Genomic DNA, 12,392 nt, shown 5'->3' on the forward strand with positions numbered 1-12,392 from the left:
TGCACCTCCAGCAAGATCCCGAATGTCCTGAAGGACCCTCATATTTTACCAGCCAGGACAAGGTGTGCAGTTTCTGAATCAAATCATGGCTGTCTTTTTATAATTTTTCAGGAGGTAGGTAAAAACTAAAACTTTTAGTATGTGTTTGTTCCATAGTTTCAGATTCTTATTATTTCTTTTTTTTTTCATTCTGATCCCATAGTGTTTTCTTTTTTTTATTTTATTTTACCTGTTATCTCTTTCCATAAAAACATAAGCTGATAAATATGATTTCATCAAGAATATCAGGAAGTCCTTTAAATATTTCAATAGTCACTAAAATCTTTTCAATACTCTCATGCCGTTTCTGTGAACCTTCTCCTTGTCAGTCTTCCCTACACCTGTGGCCACGTGCATGAGCTCATTACCTGGGGGAGGTGGACGAGTGAGGTTATATGTAGAGATGGCCCCACATATGGCAATTCTTCCAAACTTCTTCATCTGGGGGATAACGACGTTTGAAAATTCTCCACCTACCTAAATAGGACAAAAAAAAAAAAAAAAAAGAACAACCCCTTAAGTAATCTAAACACTAGAAGATTCAAAAAAAATTATTCATTTACAATCATCATTTCACATTATTTGCCTTAGCAGCAAAAGCCCAAGTGACAAAAGAAAAATTACATTAAGTCGCCAAAATTGAAAACATTTGCACTTTAAAGAACACCGTCGAGTGAAAGGCAACTTACAAAAAGAACAGGAGAAAATATTTGCAAACCATATACAGTGAATCCTCATTATTACTGGATTCTGTATTTGTTAACTAGACTGCTTGCTCAAATTTACGTACAACCCTCAAAGCAATACTCACAGAGCTTTCCCAGGTTAGCTGAAGACATGTGCAGAGCAGGCAGAGACTCAGAGTTCCCGGCCAAGGTCAAACGAGGCCAGGGCTCTGCCTGCTGTTTCCAGCTCTCTTAGGGAGGTTTACCAGAGGGAGAAGACAGTAGGGGCAGTGCCTTGAGTTCAAGAAGCTCCGGCTCTGGAGCCATGTGGATGGAGTACGAACCCCAGCTTTGGAAGGGTTAGCTCGAGGGGCAGCCTTTGGCAAGTCACTTAACATTTCACTGAACCTTGTATTCTCTTTTGTAAAATAAAGAAAATGGAAGCTACAGGAAAAATTGTTTTGGGATTTAAGATTATAATATATGTACGATGTGTGTGTATATATATCCTTTTTCTAGGAGCAGTGAATGGTTCAGTGACTTTATAGAACATAACTACCAGGAATACCATGAACTGATTGTGTCTGATACGGAACTTGTGTCCTGAATGTATAAAGAAGCCTTATAACTCAATGAATAACCCAATTGAAAAACAGGCAAAGGATTTGAAGAGATATTTCTCCAAAGAAGATATACAAATGGCCAATAAGCACATTAAGAGATGCTCAATATCATTAGCCATTAAAAAATGCAAAACAAATCACAATGAAATGATCACGTCAAACCCATTGGGACGGCCGTAACAAAAACGATAGATCACAAGAGCTGGTGAGGATGTAGGGACACTGGAACCCTCATCTGTTGCTAATGAGAATGTGAAATAGTGCAGCCATATTGCCTACTAGTTTGGCGTACCTCAAAATGTTAACCATGAGGTTACCATGTGACCCAACAATTCCACTCGTGGGTGTATACCCGAGAGAAACGAAAACAAAAACTCATACAAGAATGTTCATAGCAGCATTATATAATAGCCAAAAAGTGGAAATAACTCAAATGCCCATCAACTGAGGAATGGATAAATAGAATGTGATATATCAATCCAATGGAATATTATTTGGCCACACAATAAGGAAGGAATCACTGATACATGCTACAACATGGATGAACCTGGAAAACATGATCAGTGTAAGGAGCCAGGCACAAAAGACCACTCTCAGGGGAAGTGGGTAGTGAATGCTAGTAAGTACAGCATTTCTTTTCAGTATGACAAAAATGCTCTAAAATTGATGGTGGTGACAATTGTATGATTCTGTGACTATACTAAAAACTACTGAGTTCTATATTTTAAATGGTGACATATCACAATAAAGCTTTTTTAAAGGTCTATGTACTTCCTTTATAGATTTTTTAAGGTTTTATTTATTTATTTTTAGAGAGGGGGAAGAGAGGGAGAGAAACATCAATATGTGGTCGCCCTCCACGTGGCCCCCACTGGGGACCTGGCCCGTAACCCAGGCATGTGCCCTGACTGGGAATTGAACCAGCAACCCTTTGGTTCACAGCCCGCACTCAAACCACTGAGCCACTGAGCTACACCAGCCAGGGCTCTTTATAGATTTTAAGTGGAAACTCCAGAAGTATATTCCCTTGCATAGTTACTTTGTTAGTAAATCATACTTTAAGTTTAACTTGTACTTACATTATCAAAATAACAATCATAACCATCAGGAGAAGCTTTTTTCAAAGTTTCTTCCAGAGACTCTATCGTCTTATAGTTAAAGGCAACGTCAAATCCAAGCTTTTTAAGGTAGGCAACCTTATCATCAGACCCTGCCGCTCCAACAACTTTGCAGCCCTGAGTGGGGAAAAAATGGAAACCATCTGTAAGTCACAGGCATAGACCAAATCCGCCCTCCTGGCCTAATACGGTTCGGCCCCCCGAGAACACCCTCCGAGGAGCTGCGCCACACAGGTATGAGGATACCACAAGGGGCCAGAAGGACCCACAAGTGAAATTCGTCCCTGCACCAGCGTTCACCCCAAGGGTAACTTCAACTTGCCTCCAACTCCCCAACACAGCCTGTCTGTGTTCATGTGGTTTACAGTTCATTTCCATCTGCTGTTTTCACAACATACTCATTTGTCTCTTGTTTATTTGGGGGCTTCTCTCCCCTTGCACTGACTCACATGCTATTGTTTGATGTTGTTGTTCGTTAGACTATTGTTTTGGCTCAGATCTGGGACTCTCATTTCATAGACAGCCCTCCTGGTAACGGCCCTCGTATTGTCTGATTTGGCCCAGAGCATTGGACTTGATGCTGCTTAATCACAGAGGCACTAGAGCACATTTTGAAAAGCACCTTCAGAATGAGACTAGAGATTACACTGGCACATAGAAAGCAGCTCTTCGGAAAGCTCTCGTATATTCTGACTGTACCACGAAGACCAGAACATGGGCCGCTGTGCACTTTCAGTTTAGGGAAGGACCTCTGGGGTCATACGTGGATCCGTACAAGCAATGGCTGCTATACACTGTCTCCATTCCTTCGTGACTCAAGCAAAAAACTCTTTTACAAAAGCTGCATCCTTTGAGCTTTTGCCTTGTAGCCTTATACACTCACAGGATGATCTCATTTTCTCTTAAGACCTCAGTGCCTCCTTCACGTGGATGATTCCCGCATCTATTATCTCCTGCTCATGTCTCTCTGAGTGACTTCCAAATCAGTATTTCCAATAACCTTCCCACAGACAGCCTGGAGGGACCCCATAACCGAAGTGTCCAAAACAGAATGTCTTCTTTCCTGCTCCGTTTCCGAGCTTCTCCTCCTCTAGTCTCCACTGAAGTGAGCGGTGCTACTCCGTCACCCAAACCTGAGACACGCGGATCACAGGTGATGTGTTTCGCTCCCTTTCTATCCACATCCAGTCACCAGGTATTACTTTTGTTTGTTTTTTATCAAATGTCCTTAAACGCTTGTCCTGACTACCAATCTCTTCTGTCAACACATCACAATTTTCATCTGAATTATTGTCAGAGTCTCCTAATCGGACTCCTTGTCTCTAACACTTTGTCCCCGTGAACTGGGAACCAAGGCCAAAGTGACTTCTCTAAAATGAAGAACTAATCACATCTCTCCTTTAAGGGTCCACGTGTCATTAACTGCCAAGTTTACCTGGTAAATGCTGCAATGACATTTGATAAAGCACAACACGTATTCCTATTTCTTTACTGACTTGTAAATAAATTCTCCCTGCAATCTCCATGGTAGCCTCAGCTCTCATTTGTATTCCAAGCTCCCATCGGCCCTGGAGACCAGCCTGAATCCTTGGCTACTGGCTATAGCCCTGTATTCCTCTGTATTCCACCTAACTCTTTCCTTAGGAGATGGGTTCTCAATTCTGCATCCCGGCCTCTGGCCAAGGACCAGCTAAGCCAGATCGCCTTGGAGCACTCCCACTGGGGGACACGTCCTGACCGAGTCCAAGCTGTCTGCTGCCTGTGCCCCCACCCTCACATCGGGTCTCCTGAACACAGACACCTGCCCAACTCAGAGCCGGTGTTTCCACACCCTCGGCACCTCCCGGGAGGGAGTTCCCAAGCCACGGCCCTGCTGCTCTGGGCTGACTGCCCTCTGGGCTGACTGCGCTGGCCTTTGCAATGGGGCCATGTGGGTGATGACGCAGTTGGCTGATCTCAAGTCCCTTCCTCTGCTGTTGGGGGAAATCATAAAGAGAGGAGATAAGGCTGTAACAAAAAACATTGGGTAAAAACCATGAAAGTAGTTACTGCTTACAAACTCGCTATGCCAGACAGAGGCCATTTATGATGTGATAGCTGCAATGCTAAAAATAATGCTCAGGTCTTCTTGGCTACACCGTTTTCCTCACTCCCTCCATTTCTCAATCATTCCCAATCTTCAATTTCTGAGCAAGAGCCATGAGACTGAACTCCGAGACTACGGGAGTCCGCTGTGTCCGCTGTTGTGTTTCCAGCGCTCGCTGTGGCTGCAGAGTAAATGTTTGCTCCTGGGGGAGGGCACTTACCTTGAGCTTAGCAATCTGCCCCACAACAGAGCCCACGGCCCCTGCGGCTGCATTCACCAGAACTGTGTCTCCACTCTTCGCCCCGCAGATGTCGAGCAGGCCAAAGTAGGCAGTTAGGCTGAGGAAAGAAAATTAAGGATACATGGATGGATATGTTGCTTTGCCCTATAACTCATTCAGATACACCCCAAAGACTTTCTCAGCAGCCCACTGCCACGGGTCCAGGTACAAGAAAACAAGAGGAATAAACATTACCCAGTCACTAATGGTCCACCTCCTCCTTCCCTCCTCCCTCCTCAAAACATAAATCAAGATGACGGGGCTGCGGCGGGAAGTGGCTGGAAGGGGGCTGCATCCTGTCTATCACCAGGTCAAGTCTCGGGGGTGAAAGAAGACGGGTCCCCCTTGAGCTCTGGGCATCCAAGAACACAGAGCTTGTGCCTCATTCCCATGTAAGCCCTAGGGACACGGCAGGCTTCACAGGGAAAGCCTCTGTGTCATCCTGCGTTGCCACAGAGGGTCGGAGAGAAACACCTTGAGTGTCCCATGGCTCCTGAGCAGCACAGAAACACTCCTGAAAGTTCCTCCTCTCACCGAGATGGGATGGCAAAGGTAGCTCACAGGGACAGTATCGCCGGGCCTGCAAGGCTGCAGCTCACTCAGCACCGTGTGGTGATGGGGAGCAGGCGAAGAGACCGGGTGGAATGCTGGCTCGGAAGAAGTGGGGGCTGAAGACACAACGGGAAAAGTCACACCTTCGGTGGGAGACCAAACTAACACTAAGACAGATCAAGTTCAAGAAGTGGTTGCCCCCCTTCTACTGACACTGAGTTTGCATTAGCCCTCGGAGCTTGCGTCAACCCCAGGGAAAAGAGAGAGGAAATTCTGAGCTTGAAACCTGGAATGGTGTGAGAAATCACTGAGTTGAACTGAGTGTTTATTTTACTATACCAGCCAAAATGGGGGTTTGAAACAGAGATGCAGTGTGATAGAAAGATTTTAGGTTTTATTTTCAACCCTGAGTCTGAGCCAATGAAATCCATACCCATTATGGTGTCCATTAAGCCACTTTTGAAATTTCAGACAAATTCATGTAACGTTATTTCTATGTAAACAGACCCTACACGTTGGCGTAACGTCAGCTGCCGCAGCCTCTGACTGTATCTGAGGGTCCACGAGGGCCGAGCACTGGAGGGAAAGGCAGCGGAGGGAAGGGATAGCACTCTTTCCAAGGACCCAAATACGGAATAATCCCTTAGCCCAGTGTCTTTCGAAAGATGAATGGAGCACCACCTCCCTCAGAATCGCCCGGAGTGTCTATTAGAAATTCAGATTCCCAGACCCTGCCCCAGACCCACTGATTTGGAAATTCTGGGATGTGGAAATCTGAATTTTAATAAGACTCCGGGTGATTCTTACGAATGCTAGCCACTGAGAACCACCACCTCGATGAATGCTGATACCAGAGTGTGCTGGGCAAGCGGGCCTAACCCCAAAGAGAAGCAGAGGGCACCTTTTTCTTCATGTCATTCCACCCATGGCAGCCAGAATCCCCCTCCTGCCAATCTACCCTGTAGGCATTTCCACAGTCAGCTTTCCTTTTAGAGCGAGGGGGAGGGAAGGAGGGAGGAGAAACATTGATCGGTTGCTTCTCGTACTCTGGACACCAAACCCCCAAGCCGGGTATGTGTCCTGACTGGGAATTGAACCAGCGACCCTTTGCTTTTTGGGACAATGCCCAACCAACTGAGCCACACCAGTCGGGGCTCCACAGTCAGCTTTCTATTCCATCTCTTGATCTAAGATTCCTAAGGCCTTTTCCAAACATCGCCAGTTTTTAAAAATAAAATGAAGATTACATGGAGAAGCCAACAGTCAAGACCTTCTGGAGGGAAATTCAAGACACACTCTAAGCAGGACAGAATCAACAGGCTGGACAGCAAAACGCATGAATTCTTCCAACTCAACTGAGAGAAGAGAAAGGTCCTATTGAAGGCCATAAGGTGATGCTTTGGGGGATGTTAGATCTGCAGAGCCTGAATAACTGAAAGACACCCCTAGGTTTCAAAGTTGAACTTCTTTTATAGTCCACGGCAGAAGTGCCAATATTCTTGAAGGGCTGACATATCCCATTGATAAATAGTTCATAATGGCAGGAATTCTCAAAGAGCAGGTGGTCGTGTCACTGGAGGGGGCCGCAGACAGGCATGGCATCACTCCTCCCCGCCCGTCACCGAGAGCAGCTGGGATAAAGCCAACTGGTGTAGAAATACACTCCTTAGGGGCTTGGAGCCCGTGAATACGAAATATACACAAAGGAATAAATGATCCTCTGTTGTAGGAGTCAAGATCTCCTAATGTTTTCAAATTACTTTCCCCCCCACTCAGTCGTAAGAGCTTTCTCTTAGGTCTCCTCATGCCTACCTTCACCCCTGTGCTCCAACACCTGGCTCACAATTTTGGGAGACGGATGTATGGGATAAAGGTGGGAGGAAGAGCTCTCGCCGGTAGAGGGGAAGGGCAGGCAGGAACGACCAGGAAGTGCTGTAATTCTCTATCATGCCCACTAAACATCACATGGTGTGGAGCATCCTCTAGTCTCACAATGCTGTCCCTTGGCTGTAGCAACTCTGAACAGGCCACACTCTGAGTGGAATATGGTCTTGGGGTATATGGGAGCGGTTTTTATTAGAGGCTGATCGTGAGGGCATACATTTCCATTTCATTTTTTAAAGGTCCTTTAAAGTATGAAAAAGAAAGAGGGAGGGCAGGTGGGAAAAAGGAAGGGAGGGAGGGAGGGAGGGAGGAAAGGAGGGAAAGATCGCACAACATAGTGAAAGGATGGAAATAAATGAACTCCAGGCTGGAAAAGTTTTGGGGTCTCCAAGAGAGAGGAATTCAATCGGCCTGGCTTTCCCAAGGCATAAGAGGAAACACGAGGTCCCAAAGTGCAGCTGGGACCTGGGGAGTAGACATAGGGTGAATTGACTAGGGGCCTTCCTGAGGGGTTGGAAGAACTTCCTGAGGCCAAGAGACACTTGAGTATTTCAAATCTGTGCCAAGCTGAGAGACAGAACCACCCATACTTGTGATTCACCGTAGTTAAGGGATTATTTTGCTGTGTATAATATGTACTTTTTGCCCAAATTTTTGAGAGAGAAATAAGGATGTGCATTATACATGGATAGCACGAAGGATGCGCATTATACATGGGTGGCGCTAAACTGTGGGTGCGCATTATACGTGGCAAAATATGGTAATTAAAGTTCAAGTCCGCTTGCCCCTCAGGAAACTCAGAAATGCATAGGCAAAGGGAAGGAAGAATACAGATACCGAAAAGTCAAGGTAGATTGAACTCTTTCCCTTTTTAACTTATGAAACGGAGGCAGAGATGAGTGACGAGTGAAGATGAGGCCGTCCCAGGGACAGAAGGAGGTGGTGCCTCCGAGGGACCGTTTGCCAGCTGCTTGAGGGGGATCAGGCTCAAGCCCCACATGGCTTCTCACTCCTTCCTCCTCCTTGCACCTGAGTGTCTCTGATCTGATTTTCTCTCTCTTTCCTTCCGTCTTGAGGCTAACTCTAGCCTAGCCTTTCCTCTGTCTGCTCTTAGTCCCACCATCTTCTCTAACTGGCCCCTGAACATAGAATGTCTTTTTTTAAAGGTTTTATTTATTTATTTTTAGAGAGAGGGGAAGGGAGGGAGAAAGAGAGGGAGAGAAACATCAATGTGTGGCTGCCTCCCACATGCCCCCATCTGGGGACCTGGCTGCAGCCCAGGCATGTGCCCAGGCTGGGAATCGAACCAGCAGCCCTTTGGTTCACAGGCCAGCACTCCATCCACTGAGCTACGCCAGCCAGGGCAGAATGTCTTATCTCCTCATACCGACCAAGTTTTGGACACACCATTTTGGAAATGCAGAGTGTCAGGCATTCAAACAAATGACATATACCCACCAAACTCACCCTGTCATGCCGACTGTCCCCAGCCTCAAAGACAGAGGTAACGTGTCTGGCCACTCCTCAGGCAGCGTCTCCAGTTGTTTGCCGTCAGAAATAGAGTGTGTTGTCCAGCCCGAATGAGCTGAAACAATAGCTCCTGTGGGGAAGGCTGAGTTTTTACTTTCCACAACTCTGAAAGATAAAGCGCATCAAGACGCGTGAAACCTCCTGCCTCCGCAGAGAGTCGGAACGCTGTGTGGTCAGCACACACAAGGAGCACTGCGGTGGACAGTTCATGAATGGGTACCCACCCACGTCTCCCCATCTCAACTCTCAGCCATCGGTCTCTCCTTCTTCTGAAGAACATACATGGGCCATCAGAGAGGAACTTTCTCAACTGGCCCAGCATCTGGCCCTGTCCTAATCCACTCTTCTCTATAAGAAAGAGGTGTCCATCTTCTGTCTCAATGTGCCCTGAGCACCAGTAGCTTATGCTCTTCGGGGCTCAGCGTCCATTCTTTCGCCCTTCCTCCCCCAAGAATCATTAACATTTTCCTCTCTACTGTTCCTTTCCCTTAGTATGTAAGTATGTCAACTCCCCCATCTCATAATCCCATTTTCTCCCTCCTCACCTCCAGTGTAACACCCCTGCTACTCCACTAAGGTCACAACTGCCCCCTGACAGCAAACTCCAGTGGACACTCTTCATTCATTATCTGATTTGACCTTTCACTGTGTCCAGCATGCTTGGTCACCCAACCTCTTCCCCACTGGTTTTTACCTCTCCCTCCAAGCTGCTCCTATTTTTTTTTTTGTCTCATTTGCTTATTCCCTTTCTTCCACTGTCTCCCATTCTTACTACTTTTTACTATTTCCCCCAACCCAGATCATAAATTTATTAATATATAACATACATCTATTTTAGAACATTTAAAACACATAAAATAAAAATATCAGTTCTAATCCTATGAAACAAAGATAACTTGTAATATTTTGGTGTATTTTGTGGAAATCTTAATGATTTATTTTTAAATGTGTGTACATTTATTTTACGTTTTGTAACCTAATTTTTTTTATCAACATTATACTAGTCTAAATAAGTTGTACTTTTTCTCATGTTAGTAAGAGCCTTCAAAAACTATAATGAATTTAATTATTTCTCCATTGTTAGACAGTTATACTACTTCCAGTATTTTTCCTAATGTAAATCACACTTCAATTTATATTCATAAAAAAAGAATGCATTATTTTCTTAGGCAGTATTTCTCTCAATGAAATTACTAGGCTAAAGAGTATTAAAACATTTGTAACTATTGCCGTATAGTCCTTTCTAGAAGGTTATGCCACCTTTTGCTTCTACACTCAGTTGTGAGAGTATCATAACAACATTTCTGTTATTGGGTATTATGAAAAAATAAACTTTGCCCATTCAACAAACACATGTTTATTTCTCTGATTATTAGCAAGAAATGTGTAAGCCCTATATGAAGAAAACTGTTAGATAGGCCATCACACAAAAATGGATAAATGGAGAGCTATAATTTATATTTAGAAATACTATAGAGAGAGCAGTTTTCTCTAAATGAATCTATAGTCATTGAAGTTGCAATAAAAATCCAAGTAAGATTTCAATAAATGGTATAACTGACTAGTCATTTGGACATCAAGTAAACACTTCAGTCCTTATTCCAAAATAAAAATAAAATGACTCCAAGAGTTAAATGTGAAAAATTGAAATTTAAAATGTGAAAAATGTAAATAAAAATTCTAGAAGAAAATAAATATTTTAGCCATTTCGGAGGGGAGAATACCTTTATCATCATGCAATGAAACCAAGAAGCCATAATTACAAATATTAATAATGTAATCTCATAAAATGTTCAAACTATGATTAGACACAGGAAAAAGATAAAGATAGACAAAGACCCAACTATTTACAATGGTAATATTCCTAACAGATGAGAAGCTTTTACAAATCAATACCAAAAAAATGAAAAGACCTAAAGGAAAAGAGCAAAGGACATAAACAGATGATTCACAGAAGGAATTGATTATTAATTTACAAAAAGAATGTCAACATCGCTAATCATGAAAAAAATGCAAATTAAACTGAGCAAGAAGTATGGACACAGTCCTCTCACATTGCCAAGATCAATGGCGAGCAGTGGGGATATAGGTGCGTGGGACACAGAGTTTTCAACATGTTATTCCTGGGAGTGGAAACTCACACAATCACTTCAAAGACCAATTTATCACCAACTCTTCAAATTAAAAATGTGCATCTCCTTTGACCTAGAATGTATACTTCTGGGAATTTAATGTAAAACAATATTCATCCAAGTGGTCAAAGAATATACAGACACACACATATAAGTTCATACATGTTCCTTGCAGAAGTATTTTTTAAAATATTTATTTATTTTTAGAGAGGGAAGGGAGGGAAAAAGAGAGAGAGAAACATCAATGTGCGGTTGCTGGGGGCCGTGGCCTGCAACCCAGGCATGTACCCTGACTGGGAATCGAACCTGCGATGCTTTGGTTCGCAGCCCGCGCTCAATCCACTGAGCTATGCCAGCCAGGGCCTTGCAGAACTATTTGTAGTAAAAAAAACAAAAACAAAAACAAAAACAAAACCTGGAAACAGCTATCAGTAATGGATTACTTAAATGACAGATAACAATGGCATAACTTATAGCCATTAGAAGACAGGAGATGCCCTGGCTGGTTTGGCTCAGTGTATTGAGTGAATGCTGGCCTGCAAACCAAAGTGTCCCTGGTTCGATTCCCAGTTGGGACACATGTCTAGGTTGCAGGCCAGGCCCCCAGTAGGGGGTGCTCAAGAGGCAACCACACACTGATATTTCTCTCCCTCTATTTCTTCCTCTCTTCCCATCTCTAAAAATAAGTAAAGTCTTTTTTAAAAAAGAAGATAGGTAGTATAATTATATACTATCAACAAAGGATATCCATAACATATTGAGAAAAACAATTTGCTGAAGAGCCTTTAATCCTACTTTTTAAAATTATAAATGTTAGTGTGTACTGAAAATTTTTTGAAATAATAATACATTAACAACAGTCATCTCTAAGGTTGAGATGATATAGGAACTTCCAGTTTCCAAGATACAAATTTTTTTGTCTTACTTGATTTTTTACAAAATAATTATGAACTGGAAAAACATTTTTTTTAGTAATTAAAAGTAAGGATAGCAAAATGAAATTGAAATGATGACAGTTTCACAGCCCTTCCTCCCTTCCCATTGATCAGGAAAAGAACAGAATCCCAAGTTGCTTCGAAGTTCAAACAATGAGTGGCCTACAAATGCTGAAGAAGTTGTGACAGCGATGCACAGAGACAGGGCCCAGCAGAAGGTAAAGGGGAGACATACTTTCCAAACACTGGGACAAACGGAAATAACTACCTGGCCACTTGCTCCCCCATCATGGTGTCACCCTCCTTCAATCTTTTGGCCGCCAATCTGGAAAAAAAAATTCCATGCTTAATAAATAAGAGCATCTGGGAAATGGGATCCTGAGTTTCAAGCCAAATGTTTAACCGCTGAGGAAGTGTGGGCAGAAAGGAAACTCAGGTGCGTGAGGGCACTACAGCTGGGTGAAATGTGGGAGGGAAGCTGTGACAGGTAGTTCAGTGCTGGGACCCCAAAGGAGCATTCTGGTGATATTTTTCCACGAAATGAACAT

The 12,392-nt window shown here is 43.7% G+C and overlaps 1 protein-coding gene across 2 annotated transcripts in view; it reads right to left on the reverse strand.

Moving 5' to 3' along the window:
• PTGR1 (prostaglandin reductase 1) overlaps positions 1 to 12,392 on the reverse strand; it is a 36,763-nt gene that overhangs the window by 5,917 nt on the left and 18,454 nt on the right. For both annotated transcript variants that reach the window (XM_036022047.1, XM_028519287.2), the window contains 5 exons: positions 12,113 to 12,169; positions 8,715 to 8,882; positions 4,752 to 4,869; positions 2,407 to 2,562; positions 408 to 516 (listed from right to left, as the gene is read on the reverse strand). In XM_036022047.1, the coding sequence (XP_035877940.1) occupies positions 408 to 516; positions 2,407 to 2,562; positions 4,752 to 4,869; positions 8,715 to 8,882; positions 12,113 to 12,169 (608 nt within the window). The remainder of the gene's footprint in view (positions 1 to 407; positions 517 to 2,406; positions 2,563 to 4,751; positions 4,870 to 8,714; positions 8,883 to 12,112; positions 12,170 to 12,392) is intronic.

The sequence above is a fragment of the Phyllostomus discolor genome, chromosome 3 (genome assembly GCF_004126475.2).
Source record: "Phyllostomus discolor isolate MPI-MPIP mPhyDis1 chromosome 3, mPhyDis1.pri.v3, whole genome shotgun sequence".
NCBI lineage: Eukaryota > Metazoa > Chordata > Mammalia > Chiroptera > Phyllostomidae > Phyllostomus > Phyllostomus discolor.